Raw genomic sequence first — 13,103 nt, 5'->3', positions numbered from 1 at the left:
TGCTCAGGAAATTCTTGATTCTGAGGTCAGCATTCTTCCCTAAGAATACCCAACTGCTTTCATGCAAACATCCTACTGTCCTGGAAAACTGAAGCTTCATTTGATTGGCCATTTGCAAGAATTTCAGCCTATAGTATTGTACAGAGGTACTGAGAAAATATCCAAGATGTCACAGGCAGATGGTATAAGGTCAGTGTTTAATTCAAATGCCCCTTACAGAGGTTTCTGCAAGGTCACTTTACTGCGTATTATAAGCACAACACAGAATAAAAGTTATAATGAAGATCATTCAATTTGCAGTTAAAATACACATTTCAAGCCAATAAAGCCACAACCTATAAAGTCCTGGATAATGGGAAATACTTGGTCCTGGGGTGGTGGTGGGGGACATAGCAAGTAATGATAATCCAGCTCAAAATCATACCAGTTACATTTACTTTTTGGTTCTTAATTCACAAGGCAATGAACAAAACACTATCTTATTGTACAGTGTCTCGGGCTGAGGGGAAAGGGATACTAAATGATAGACAGTTTTTACAGGCAAGATTTCATGAATTGTATTTTTCCTATTTTACTCTCAATTCATGAAATTGAAAAGGAACCAGAAGACAGCAAAATTAAAAAGGGAAAACTGATTGCTCTTTAGCTATTAAGCTGCTCACAGCAAAGGAGGTAGGCAAAGAATGAAGCAATTAAAAAGGACACGTGGGTGTTGCATTATTGACAAAAAGGTTAATATTTCTGACAGAAAATAAATTTTTCACCTCAATACACTAAACTGACAAGCAATATAAAGAAATCATTAACAGAAGAAAACGGTGAACAGAAGGGTCACCAGCTCATCAACACTGACCCTCAGCTCCTGCTCCCCTACTCACTGGCCTTGAGACGCACAACCTCTATGTACCCTTCACATAAGAAAAGGGGATTCAATACCATGTGGGGAGGTAATAGATCCCACTGACAACTGTAGTGTGAGGCAGTCAGAGGTCCTAGTCAGACCCTGAGAAAATAAGAGCAGCCACACAGCAAACACTCTGTTATTTGCTTTCCCAAGTAAAATCACAGTCATTTAATAAGGATCCAATAGGCAGCAGGCACCACACAGCCTTCCAAACACTATGCCCACACAGAGGGGCTGGAGAAATCCACTTCTGCTCATAAAACCTCACCAGTCAGTATGTGGTTTTTATGCTTCAAGCTAATCTTGTATTTCCATAATGTGGTATACAGAGAAGGTACCATAATATTCCCATTTCTCTGTGGATGCTATCCCTAATACTACTCAGAAACTATTAGTACATTTGAAGCAACTTTACATGACAACCCAAATTATAGCATAACGTTTTTACACTATTTTATTTGGCCGGGGTGGGCAGGGACAGAGATCAAGACAAAAGTTAAGGAGTTTGTAACTGGCTGAACAGCTAACTATACACAAAGAATCGTACAATCAACACAATGATTTCTAGTGGCAAGCTGAAAGAAAGTTTCTATCCCATGGGTTGTCTTAGACAGTACTTTATAAACATACTGGATAAAAGGAGAAAAGATATGCTTATTTTTTTAAAAAGAAAGAAATGATACAAGTTTGGAAGGGGTTGTCAATAATATGAAGAGCAATGCCAGCAATAGTCCTGACAGGACAGAACACTAGACTGAATCTAAGAAGTTTATACTGCATGAGTGTCAAAACAGAGAGAGTCAAACAACCAACTGCACCCACACAGACCAGGATGGAGAAGATGGAGTTGAGCAGCAGCACCTCTGGAAGCAAAATCCTGGAGCTGACTGTGAGGTCACTGCCCAAAAGCCAGTGGAAGCTTTGGCTGCTCTACGTCCATCCGCCCGCTCTTGCAGCAGGTGTTCAATAAGGACTGGCACTTACGTGGCAAGCATTCAGAGAAGAGGCAGAATGAAGAGAGCCTCTCAAAGGCCTGAGGAAATCACTTAGACTAGTGCTGTCCAACAGGAATACAATGTGAGCCACATTAAGAGGTGAGATTAGAAAAAATAATATTTAATCTCAAGATAATATATTTCAACATGTAATCAATAAAGAAGATAATGAAATCTTTTACATTCTTTTTCCATGCCACATCTTTGAAATCAGGTGTCTATTTTCACTTATAGCTCCTCTCAATTCATTTGTGTGCAGCAGTAAAAAGATGGACAGGGAGTGTTCCAGAGAAGGAGACTGTGGCCCCCCATTCCTAACAACCAGAGAAATCCACCAGTGGAAGGTGCCGCCTCTGGAAGGAGGGAGTTTCCCACTACAGAATGAGTCTAAGAAAGGGTAAGTGTCAATACACGGATATTAAACAGAAGGGGATTTATACACCAGAGGGAGAATCAATGATTCTATGAGAAAGAACCATTCACTTAGGAGAGAAGAGATGGACTCAATCAGAAAACTGGGCTCCTAACGGGCGAACCTCCAGGGAAAAGTAAAACCAAACAATGCAAGGAACACCAGATAAAACAAGTGGTAAATCGCTGGGTAAATGGCCACAAACAGGATCTACATAAAGCTGCAAGAAACAAACCTGCCCTGTCTTACCTCTTCCATGTCGTATTTATGGCTGGGTAGCAAGCTATCCAAAAACCATGCACTCCACATTCCTTCAAGATGGGGAGGTGTTGTATAATAAAAAAATGTCTGGTCTTTGCACTGGATTCCTGGGAGGAAACTTCTAAATCCTTGAGAGATTTCAGGAGTGACAGGAGTGTCTTTCTTATTCATCATTTATGCTAACGAGGTAACTCCAGCTGAGCCCCTATATATGTTAGACTAATGAGATGACTGAGGATGGGTAGGCCACCATGCCAACCATGTGATTAGAGGATGGGGGCTTTCAGGAAAAACCAAGGTCCACGGAAGGAAGGGATTCTATCAATCATACCTACATAATGAAATCTCAGTAAAAACTCTGGTTGCTGAAACTCAGTGGAGCTTCCTGGCTGAACCATCAATGTGCCAGGAGGTGACATACCCTGATCCACGGGGAGAGGACAGGAAACTCTGTCTTTGAGACCTTCCCGCACTTTACCGTATATGTCTCTTCATTTGGATGGACCTAATTTGTATCCTTTACAATAAAATGCAGTCATAAGGATAGCACTCTCCTGAACTCTATGAGTTGTCCTGTCAAATTAATGAACCTGAAGTGGGCCATGGAAACCCGCCAAATTTGTAGCTAGTTGATCAGAAGAGCAGGTGGACTGGAGACCCTCAAACTTGCAGCTGGCATTTGAAATGAGGGCAGTCTTGTGAAGAAGGGATGAGAGGTCATGGGAACCCTTGAATTTATAGACAGTTGGGTCAGAAGTACAGGTGGGCTGGGGACTCCCCTAACTTGCAGTTGGCATCTATAGTGAGGACGATCTTACTGGGAATTATGCCCTTTACCTGTGGAGTCTGTGCTAATTGCAGGTGGTTAGTGATAGAATTGTATTTCAATATTTTAGGAGGACAAACATATCTGGCAGAATTCTCAGTGGCTGCAGAATCTGAGTCCTTCCTTTCCTGCCAGAGGCCTATCACCACCAGCCCTTCCCAACTTTCACATAGCACCCTTACTCCCCCTAAACCCCAGGAAAAATGGCAAATGGCCCCTAAAACCGAAGTTGGCCTACAGACATTTACTCCACTTAAGAGGGGGAACTAATAAAAAGAAAGGAAGATGTCAGGAGATTAAGAAAATAATCACAATAAAGTATTTTACCTTTGCTTTAAACAAGTCTCTCACTAATTCAGTGTTTCATTATAATACAAAAGTACTAGTGTGGGGAGGAGAAGGCTTGTCATTGAAGAATGAAGTTCTGCCTTGAATCAGGAATTTGAGGCTTCTATAACAAACACTTTAAAAATTCATTTCCTTTCCATGCACACATGCAGTTATATACCCTAGGACCTCTATTACCATAAATGTAATTTAAATGTTTGCAGAATGATACTACAAGGCCTTTGGTTATGCATCAAGCAATGAAAAGCCATGTGTCATTTAATACACATATATTATGTGTGTGGGACGATGTGGGTGGAGGGCATGGAGAGGGGAGAGAGGGAAGAAAGGAGTCAGAAGTCAGTTGTGACAGGGAATATCAAAATTAAACATTAAGGGACCCTTGGTTAGTTCAGAATGAAATAAGAAGTATAAGCATGGACAAAGTTCCTGGAGCAGGTCTCCGAACCCACCAGGTCCATCTAGTGCTTCTTACTGGCCATAAGGCTGTCCACTACGTCAGTAAGCTTGAGTGACACAGCCCTCATTGTGGGAGGAATGCAAGTTACTTAACCTCTCTAAGCCTGTTTCCTTACCTGAGAATGTGGAAAGTACATTGTATTTGCATATACATGGTACACAGCAGGTGCTCAACAAGTGTCAGTTTTGTTGGATGGAGAGGCTGAGGACTGTACAGCAGGTCCTTATAAAGGGCCCTCCAGCTGTAGAACAGAAAAAGGCTGCCCTATGAGGTTCAGCCTGCCATACTCTTTCAGATGCCCTTTCCAATGCCTTTGCCATTACTGCTACCTGTTACCCAAGGCCATGGGCTGGCAGTGTCCTTGCTTCCTGCCTCACAGGCACACTTTCTAAGATGTAGGCTACTTACAGGAGGTTGGCTTCCTGAAGACAATCTTTGTGAAGACTATCTTTGTACATTTGAAGGTTACACCTCATGCAGTCATATGACTACTGTGAAAAGATTATGCTTAATGGAGACACAAAACGCAAGTCTTCTAACCAAATGCCAGAACAAGTAACTTGAATAGCAGACTGACCTACGTATTTTGCACATAATTAATTCAGGTGAGAATAACTATTAATGTTCAAAGAAAACTAGATTTAAAATTAGTAACACATTTAATGTGATAACTGATGTTTTCCTTAGAATATTTTTATGGTACTAACCTGGCCTAATGTCACTATAAATCCAAACGTACAAGAAACACATTTTACATAAAAGGCCCATTTTCTGTTCTTACATAATGACCAACTTACCAAATGGTCTACAGAATAACTCTTCCAAATATTAGATGTTTTACATTAGGGTTACAAAATTAAATAAGTTGGGTATATGCTTACAGTGTGTCAAATTTTTGAAATAAAGTAATAATGAAATCAATTAAACAGTAACATAATTTCAGTAATCAAAAGGTAGGAGGCAAGCCTAACTTATCTGGAAATTAAATAGCAGCTCACTCTTTCTTCTTATAGCCAAAAAAACCAACCACTAACATACAGATATCTACTGTCGAAACATATCTAATTAGCAGCACATTAGGGCTCTGTTTCTTCAATTTTTTTTTTTTTTTTTTTTGGCTGTGCCATGTGACCTGGCTTGTGGGACCTTAGTTCCCCAACCAGGGATTGAACTCACGCCCTCGGCAGTGAAAGTGCAGAGTCTTAACCACTGGACCACCTGGGAATTCCCAATTTCTACAATTTTAAAACAAGATGATGGAGCTGAGTCTGTGTCTCAGGCAAAGGGTTAAGCACTTGACATACAGCATCTCTTTGAGATCTCAAAATAATCCCTAGATAGGTATCATTAGTATCTTCATTTTATAGTAAGAAATGGGAATTCAGAGGGGTTCAGTAATTTGCCAGGATGCAAGCCCAGGCAGTATGACTCCTGAGCTCCACCTTCTAGCCACTACTTTCTACAGTGTCTTCTGAGTTTAAGCATGTCATGATCTATTTTATTTGCATTAACACCAAGAGGAGATGTTAAGTTTCCCAGATAAAGACTACCTATATCTAATTATGTATGTAATTAATGTAAACGGACCAAAATGGTAGTTTTGGATAGACGTTAATAATGACAGACTTTCATCTTACACATATTGTACATTAGATGAGCCCCTAAATTTTTCTGCTGATTAAATACTGTGGTTAAAAATCACCACAGTCCATCAAGTTACACATAATTAATAAAACTGCTAATACACTTACCTCAATTAATTTGTTGGCATGTTCACGGAAAACTTGGGCATATTCTTTAACTTCTTTCTCATTTCCATTCTTTGCAGCTTCAATCAATACTAAAAGTGGAACGTTGGTTTCCAGAAATGAATCTGAAACATGGTCCATGACAGCTTTGCGGAGCTAATAATTAAATTGTAAAAATTTGATTTTATTTCTACCAAGAAGCTAGATTGCTTTTTTTTCTCTTGCACTTTTAAATCTAATGGAAGCTCATGACAGTTTGGCTGCACTTATATGAGGACCCCTCATGTAAGCCATGCAGTTATATAATCTGCAACACAGGAAACACAATTGTGGAGATAACAGCTTATACTACAGTTATAGCATTTCAGCAACAGAATCTCAGTTTTCAAAATAAAATCCTTTTTTTCTTGGGAATTACAAAACGAAAGCTTGTATCTTAAAGGAATAATAAAAAACTGAACAGAAAACAGCTCTAGATTGAATTGGCACATAGGCTTGAAATATATATATAATTAGCCTAATTGGCTAAATAAAACTGAGAAGGGAGAAAAAAAGCACTTTCTGGTTTATCTGAACAGGGTGAGCACTCTATGAACCTTAAAATTGAAAGGTTATCTTTATAACCATTTGTGATACTACTTTACCAAAAGGAAGACGTATAGATACATTCCATCTTTAATTCTGCTTTATATCAGACATGAACAATAAAATGTTTCTCCACTAAGTCAGGAGATTGTTTGTATTACTATTACAACTTCGTTTTAAGTCTTAATACATTGTTTTACAAATTCAATCCAACTTTTTCTTAAAGACTAAAACTCAATTTAATTCCAAAATGTTAATGGGATTATTTAACATTAAATGAAGAGAAAGACCCTCTGTACTTACTAACTCAGAAAACTGATGGCCCCAAATACCTCTATATCCACCATATTTGTACTAGAAACACATTTCCATCAAGGATCAAAATCAGAATGGGGCAAGTCAAATAAATAACTTCAATTCCTGTCTCTATTGTTTGTAAGTTAACATCACAAGATCCTGCAGGGTATTTTCACAGATCCCCAGTCATTTTAAATTGATTTTCTTACCTGAACATCCTTTTCACACTAGAGCTAATTTATTCAGTCCATTCCAGTGGGACTGTATTATTCCAGGTCCCCAAGAGATTTTATTAGCCATTTAGAAGCTTATTAGCAAAAAACAAATAGAGATAGTCAGATTTCTGTGAAAATTCATCCGTTAACTCAAGAAAGACTATGTGCCCAGTATTTGTTGGGATTTTAACCAAAACAACTAAAGTGAGAACTTGGGAAAGCAATCAACACTTCTTCCAGCTTACCTGCCTACGCAAGTCCCTGGTCTTCTTGGTCATTTTATCTATTGCAGAATTGAGTGCATCACTTCTTTCTTTACGTCCAGCCTGGAAAACAAGGAAAGAGATGCACATTGCAGTAATTTACAAGGAAATGTAATGATAGTCCATAACTAAGTTCAGATCAACATGGAAAAATCAATTTTTTAGCCCCAAGTTGGGACATACAGGTGGTTGGGGAGAGCACCCTGTGGCTTTGTTCATAAAAAGCTAATTTTACAACTCTTAGGGGCTCCATATTATTTCAGGATGGAAATTGAGGGGGTTCTGCCAAAATAAGAGAAGCCAAGAGGTGAGACTTTTGCTTAAAGTTCTGCTTGAAAAATTAAATTTATATTTTAATTCAAGGTTCAGCATGCAACTGTTGGTGGGAATGTAAACTGATACAGCCACTATGGAGAACAGTATGGAGGTTCCTTAAAAAACTAAAAATAGAACTACCATATGACCCAGCAATCCCACTACTGGGTATGTACCCTTAGAAAACCATAATTCAAAAAGAGTCATGTACCACAATGTTCATTGCAGCTCCGTTTACAATAGCCAGGACATGGAAGCAACCTAAGTGTCCATCAACAGATGAATGGATAAAGAAGATGTGGCACATATATACAATGGAATATTACTCAGCCATAAAAAGAAACGAAATTGAGTTATTTGTAGTGAGGTGGATGGACCTAGAGTCTTGTCATACAGAGTGAAGTAAATCAGAAAGAGAAAAACAAATACTGTATGCTAACACATATATATGGAATCTAAAGGAAAAAAAAATGGTGATGAAGAACCTACGGGCAGGACAGGAATAAAGTAGCAGATGTAGAGAATGGACTTGAGAATATGGGGAGGGGGAAGGGTAAGCTGTGACAAAGTGAGAGAGTGGCATGGACATATATACACTACCAAATGTAAAACAGATAGCTAGTGGGAAGCAGCCACATAGCACAGGGAGACCAGCTCGGTGGCTTTGTGACCACCTGGAGGGGTGGGAGGGAGACGCAAGAGGGAGGAGATACAGGGATATATGTATAACTGATTCACTTTGTTATAAAGCAGAAACTAACACACCATTGTAAAGCAATTATACTCCAATAAATATGTTAAAAAAAAAAAAAGGTTCAGCATACAACAATTTCATTAACGAACCAGCTCTCCCAAGAACTGCAAGCAAAACAGGTTATACCTGATTTTGAAGAACTCTGAGATACGAAGAAGGTCAAAATGTGAAAGATGGCACCTGGCACTAAAACAATGTGAAACAACAAGTCTTAAAACTAAGATGTACCATGATGGATAGGAGTTAATAACATATTTTTATATAGCTCAAATAAGAATGCTTTGTCAGATTACTTCATTTAACAGTGTATATTATACAGGCCAAATAAGTATGCTTTGTAAGATTACTTAAAATTCTAGGCTAAGCTTAACGCAATTGTATTGCACAGAAAAGAACCTATCAGCCACTCTGAGAGAGGTATGTAAATCAGCATTTGTTCAGAGGTCAGCGGGTTGAGTGGACATTTGCATTGGGGAACATTCTAAGCAGAATCAAAATGGATGGTAGTTGAAAGAAAAGGGACAAAGGTAGTTATCCCAGGTAGAGATAGCTAGCCATGTGCTTAGAAATACCTAGTAAGACATCAACTAGGTTAAACTACGAAATATATTAAAAGTTTTTCCTTACAAAATGCCTGTCAACAAATGTGGCTCTTTCTGTAAAACATATAGTAATTACAGAAGAGATATGAATGGACAAAGGAATTTAACCCAGTGTTTCTCTACCCATGGTCACCCTCAAGACATTCTGGTATGGATATGCCATCAGTACATAAGTCAGCATAGTAGATAAACAGCTGGGGATGGGGAGATGTGGTTACATGCTTTCTGAGTGCCTTTTAATGTACATTTGTTACTCAATCTCTCTCTTATCCCCCATCTGTTAAATGGAGACAGTGACACTTGTCCCTCTGCCTCCATCTCTGGGCTATTAGAAGAAAAGAGAAGGAATATTGATGGATACAGGTTATTTAGCAGAAGACAGAAAGGAGACAAAAAAGGACTTAAAATTGAAAGTTGAAATATAACTGACACATTGATATGGTCCCTGTCAAATCTGGTCAGGGTCATATCCCTTACCTTTTCCTCCAACTGTACTGTCAGTAAAGTTAAGTAATCCACTAATATTGATGGGTTTAAGGGGAAAAAAAACAAAGAGTCTCAACAAAAACTGAGAAAATATGAGCATTTCTACCTGTAGGAGTAAACGGTGATTTATTCATGGCCATCAGTCAGAAGACAACTTGACAAGTATAATTAGTTACTGACAATCTCAAAGATCAAAATAACAGGATCTAAGGCAAAGGTGGCTAAAACTGAATTTAAAAAAAAAAAAAAATCAAACTGATCTCATAATTAATGCTTAAATCAGGAAAGTCTCAGTACATTTCTTAGATACTCAAGCACTCACTTTGAAGTAAACCTAGTAAAATTTGTCATTGTACCTAGCTACATTTTGGGGGGTGTTTCTAATAGATCATTTACTCCAGAAAACATCTGTTATCTGAAATCCAAAGGTTGGGTTCAATAACCTCATGAGAGCCTAATTCCCTGCAACGTCCTCAATTTGGGTAGAAGAATTTATAATACTTAGAAAGTTATATAAAAGCAAATCCTTAAACTTCACTTTTGTGTGTGTGTGTGTGGTACGCAGGCCTCTCACTGCCGCGGCCTCTCCCGCCGCGGAGCACAGGCTCTGGATGCACAGGCCCAGCGGCCATGGCCCACGGGCCCAGCCGCTCCGTGGCACGTGGGATCCTCCCGGACCGGGGCACGAACCCATGTCTCCTGCATCGGCAGGCAGACTCCCAAACACTGCGCAACCAGGGAAGCCTTAAACTTGACTTTTGAGGGAATTACATTCACACAGCAAAATTCACACAACATGAATCTGTTAATTCTTTGTCAAACTACCTTAAAAATCAATTTGTCTTTCTTGTTACTTTAGGAAATAGAGGCTTATGCCTCATTAATCAGTAGGGAGCAGTTCAGAAGCAGTTACTTACTCAAGTTTTTAGGTTATACTAGACAGACCACTTTTTTTTTTTTTTTGCGGTACGCGCGCCTCTCACTGTTGTGGCCTCTCCCGTTGTGGAGCACAGGCTCCGGACGCACAGGCTCAGCGGCCATGGCTCACGGGCCCAGCCGCTCCACGGCATGTGGGATTTTCCCGGACCGGGGCACGAACCCGAGTCCCCTGCATTGGCAGGCTGCGCCTCAACCACTGCGCCACCAGGGAAGCCCCAGACCACCTTTTAAATCAAAGCATCCCTTAAAAAAAAAGAAAAAAAAACCCAGTCCAAATAGCAAGTTTACAGTTCCAATAATTTAAAATATAATAGGGGTGAGTACACACACTTACAAACTTAATAATGAGCTTGATGAAAGTAGAAGGCTTGCAGATCTGTAAAACAAGATCTTACTTCTCTTTGAGATTAAGGCTGTTATGTAAATTTGCCCAATGAATCTTTAAAATAAGTGACTCTCGGTTCCCACCTAATTGAGAGACTCTATTCCACTAAGCAGAGAGACCACCTGGACTCACTCAATGTTGATATGTATGCCCCTGCTACACAGTGAAAAAAGGGCTTTCTAAGAAAAAGATATGGTATGTTTGGGGTTTCAACATAAAGCTTCTCCTCAACAAGTAAATATCAGTGGAATTGAGGAGAGGCAAAGGTTATTAGCTGGGACTGCCTCTAAGCAACACAGTTTTGGCTGAGACAGTGAAAGGGCTTTTAAAACCAATCTTTAAGAGAAGCATGAAGAAGCCATTCCACCTTCCTCCTGCGTGGACAGACTTCTATCTACTTAGACAATCTTTACTGAGCACTCTACATCCACTGGAGTAGGCAGGATTAGCCATAGCCTTCTCTCAGAGAGTTTCTAATCTGAGATAAAATAATTCAGAGCAACCTCTAATTCAGCAAGACCCTGTATTGTGATGGGCTTGACAGGAGTTCAGAATGACATCACAGTGGGTCAGAACAGTAAGTAAAAGTCATACAGGAAATTACATTTAAGTTTGTAATTGATTTCTTTTTTTTTTTTTTTAAGTATTAAGAACTAGAATTTCCTGGAGGATTTTACCCATTTTGGTGGTGACCTCTGGGAGAACAAACTTTTGTTTTTCCTTCCAACGAGAAGGAAAAGATTCTCTGCCATTCATTAAAATTTAGTATATATAGCAAAGACCATAAAACCTTTAAAAAACAAATGACTAACTGGAAGAAATCTTTGTAAAATATTTCACAAACAAAATTAATTTCTTTAATAACAATGAGAAGCCCATGCACCACAACAAAGAGTAGCCCCTGCTCATCACAATTAGGGAAAGCCTGTGCGCAGCAACGAAGACCTAACACAGCCAAAACTAAATTTTTAAAAATTAAATCTTTAGGGCTTCCCTGGTGGCGCAGTGGTTGAGAGTCCGCCTGCCGATGCAAGGGACACGGGTTCGTGCCCCGGTCCGGGAAGATCCCACATGCCGCGGAACTGGGCCCGTGAGCCGTGGCCGCTGAGCCTGCGCATCTGGAGCCTGTGATCAGCAAGGGAGAGGCCACAACAGTGAGAGGCCCGCGTACCGCAAAAAAAAAAAAAAAACTTTGTGGTCTAAATGTACCTCTGCTCAAACTTCTATGGAAAATCTTCCTTTACCTAAGGTGCATCACTCCAAAATTTACTGCTGAATTTTCTAGCCCTGGGCACAGAACACAATGCTAGCACAACAGAATTAGGCTGTCACATGATCCTAGTTCTGCCACCCCACCAATACCAACAATTGCCAAAAAGCACATGCCTCCAAAACCAAACTTTGTAAGTCACAGCACCAAAAGGGACACAGCTCATCATCATTGGTGTAACCATCACTCCTTCCTACTCCTTTCTCGGTCATGTTTAATAAAGATAACAAAAGAACTTAAAAATCACAATTAATGGAGGGCAAGGACGAGGTCAAAAATAGGGATTCTGTAGGCTTAATGTGGACAGTCTACTTCTTACAGGGCTTTTGAAAGGAAAGATCCCAGCAATAGAGATACTTATTTACACTCAACAGTGGTCCCCTGTGATTTCACCAAAACTCTAAGAGCCTAGAATTTTAAATGTTCTCAGATCCTCTGGCTCTACCTGGGATAAATCAACTACTCTTTAGCCCATCTCTAACATGACAGATTGGTAAGTCCATCAATCCTTACATATTCTATCTGCCTCTGTCAGATAAGTTCTGGTTCTTGGGAGGATAACAAACGGTTTAGTGCCAAACCCCAGTAGCTTTTAAAGAGCAAATCAAAAATTTTAAAGAATAGTCAGACTTCCCTGGTGGTGCAGTGGTTTAAGAATCCACCTGCCAATGCAGGGAACACGGGTTCAAGCCCTGGTCCGGGAAGATCCCACATGCTGCAGAGCAACTAAGCCCGCGTGCCACAACTAACTGAGCCTGCACTCTAGGCCCGTGAGCCACAACTACTGAAGCCCGTGAGCCTAGAGCCCGTGCTCCACAACAAGAGAAGCCACCACAAGGAGAAGCCCGTGCACTGCAACGAAGAGTAGCCCCCGTTTGCCACAACTAGAGAAAGCCCGCACACAGCAATGAAGACACAACACAGTAAATAAATAAATAAATAGTTTAAAAGAACAGTCAATCTTTGTCTCCAAATACACACATTTGAAAGCAGTGAACAACTCTAGGTTTTATCAGAATATTCTCCCATCCTCTTTCT

The 13,103-nt window shown here is 39.9% G+C and overlaps 1 protein-coding gene across 4 annotated transcripts in view; it reads right to left on the bottom strand.

The window, feature by feature from the left end:
• The window catches only part of CTNNA1 (catenin alpha 1), a 345,218-nt gene that overhangs the window by 39,263 nt on the left and 292,852 nt on the right, over positions 1 to 13,103 (bottom strand). For all 4 annotated transcript variants that reach the window (XM_060296266.2, XM_060296265.2, XM_030869482.2 and 1 more), the window contains 2 exons: positions 7,297 to 7,377; positions 5,958 to 6,110 (listed from right to left, as the gene is read on the bottom strand). In XM_060296266.2, the coding sequence (XP_060152249.1) occupies positions 5,958 to 6,110; positions 7,297 to 7,377 (234 nt within the window). The remainder of the gene's footprint in view (positions 1 to 5,957; positions 6,111 to 7,296; positions 7,378 to 13,103) is intronic.

The sequence above is a fragment of the Globicephala melas genome, chromosome 3 (assembly GCF_963455315.2).
Source record: "Globicephala melas chromosome 3, mGloMel1.2, whole genome shotgun sequence".
Lineage (NCBI taxonomy): Eukaryota > Metazoa > Chordata > Mammalia > Artiodactyla > Delphinidae > Globicephala > Globicephala melas.
Note: the sequence above shows the minus strand (reverse complement) of the source record. Positions and strands in the feature narration are given on the sequence as shown.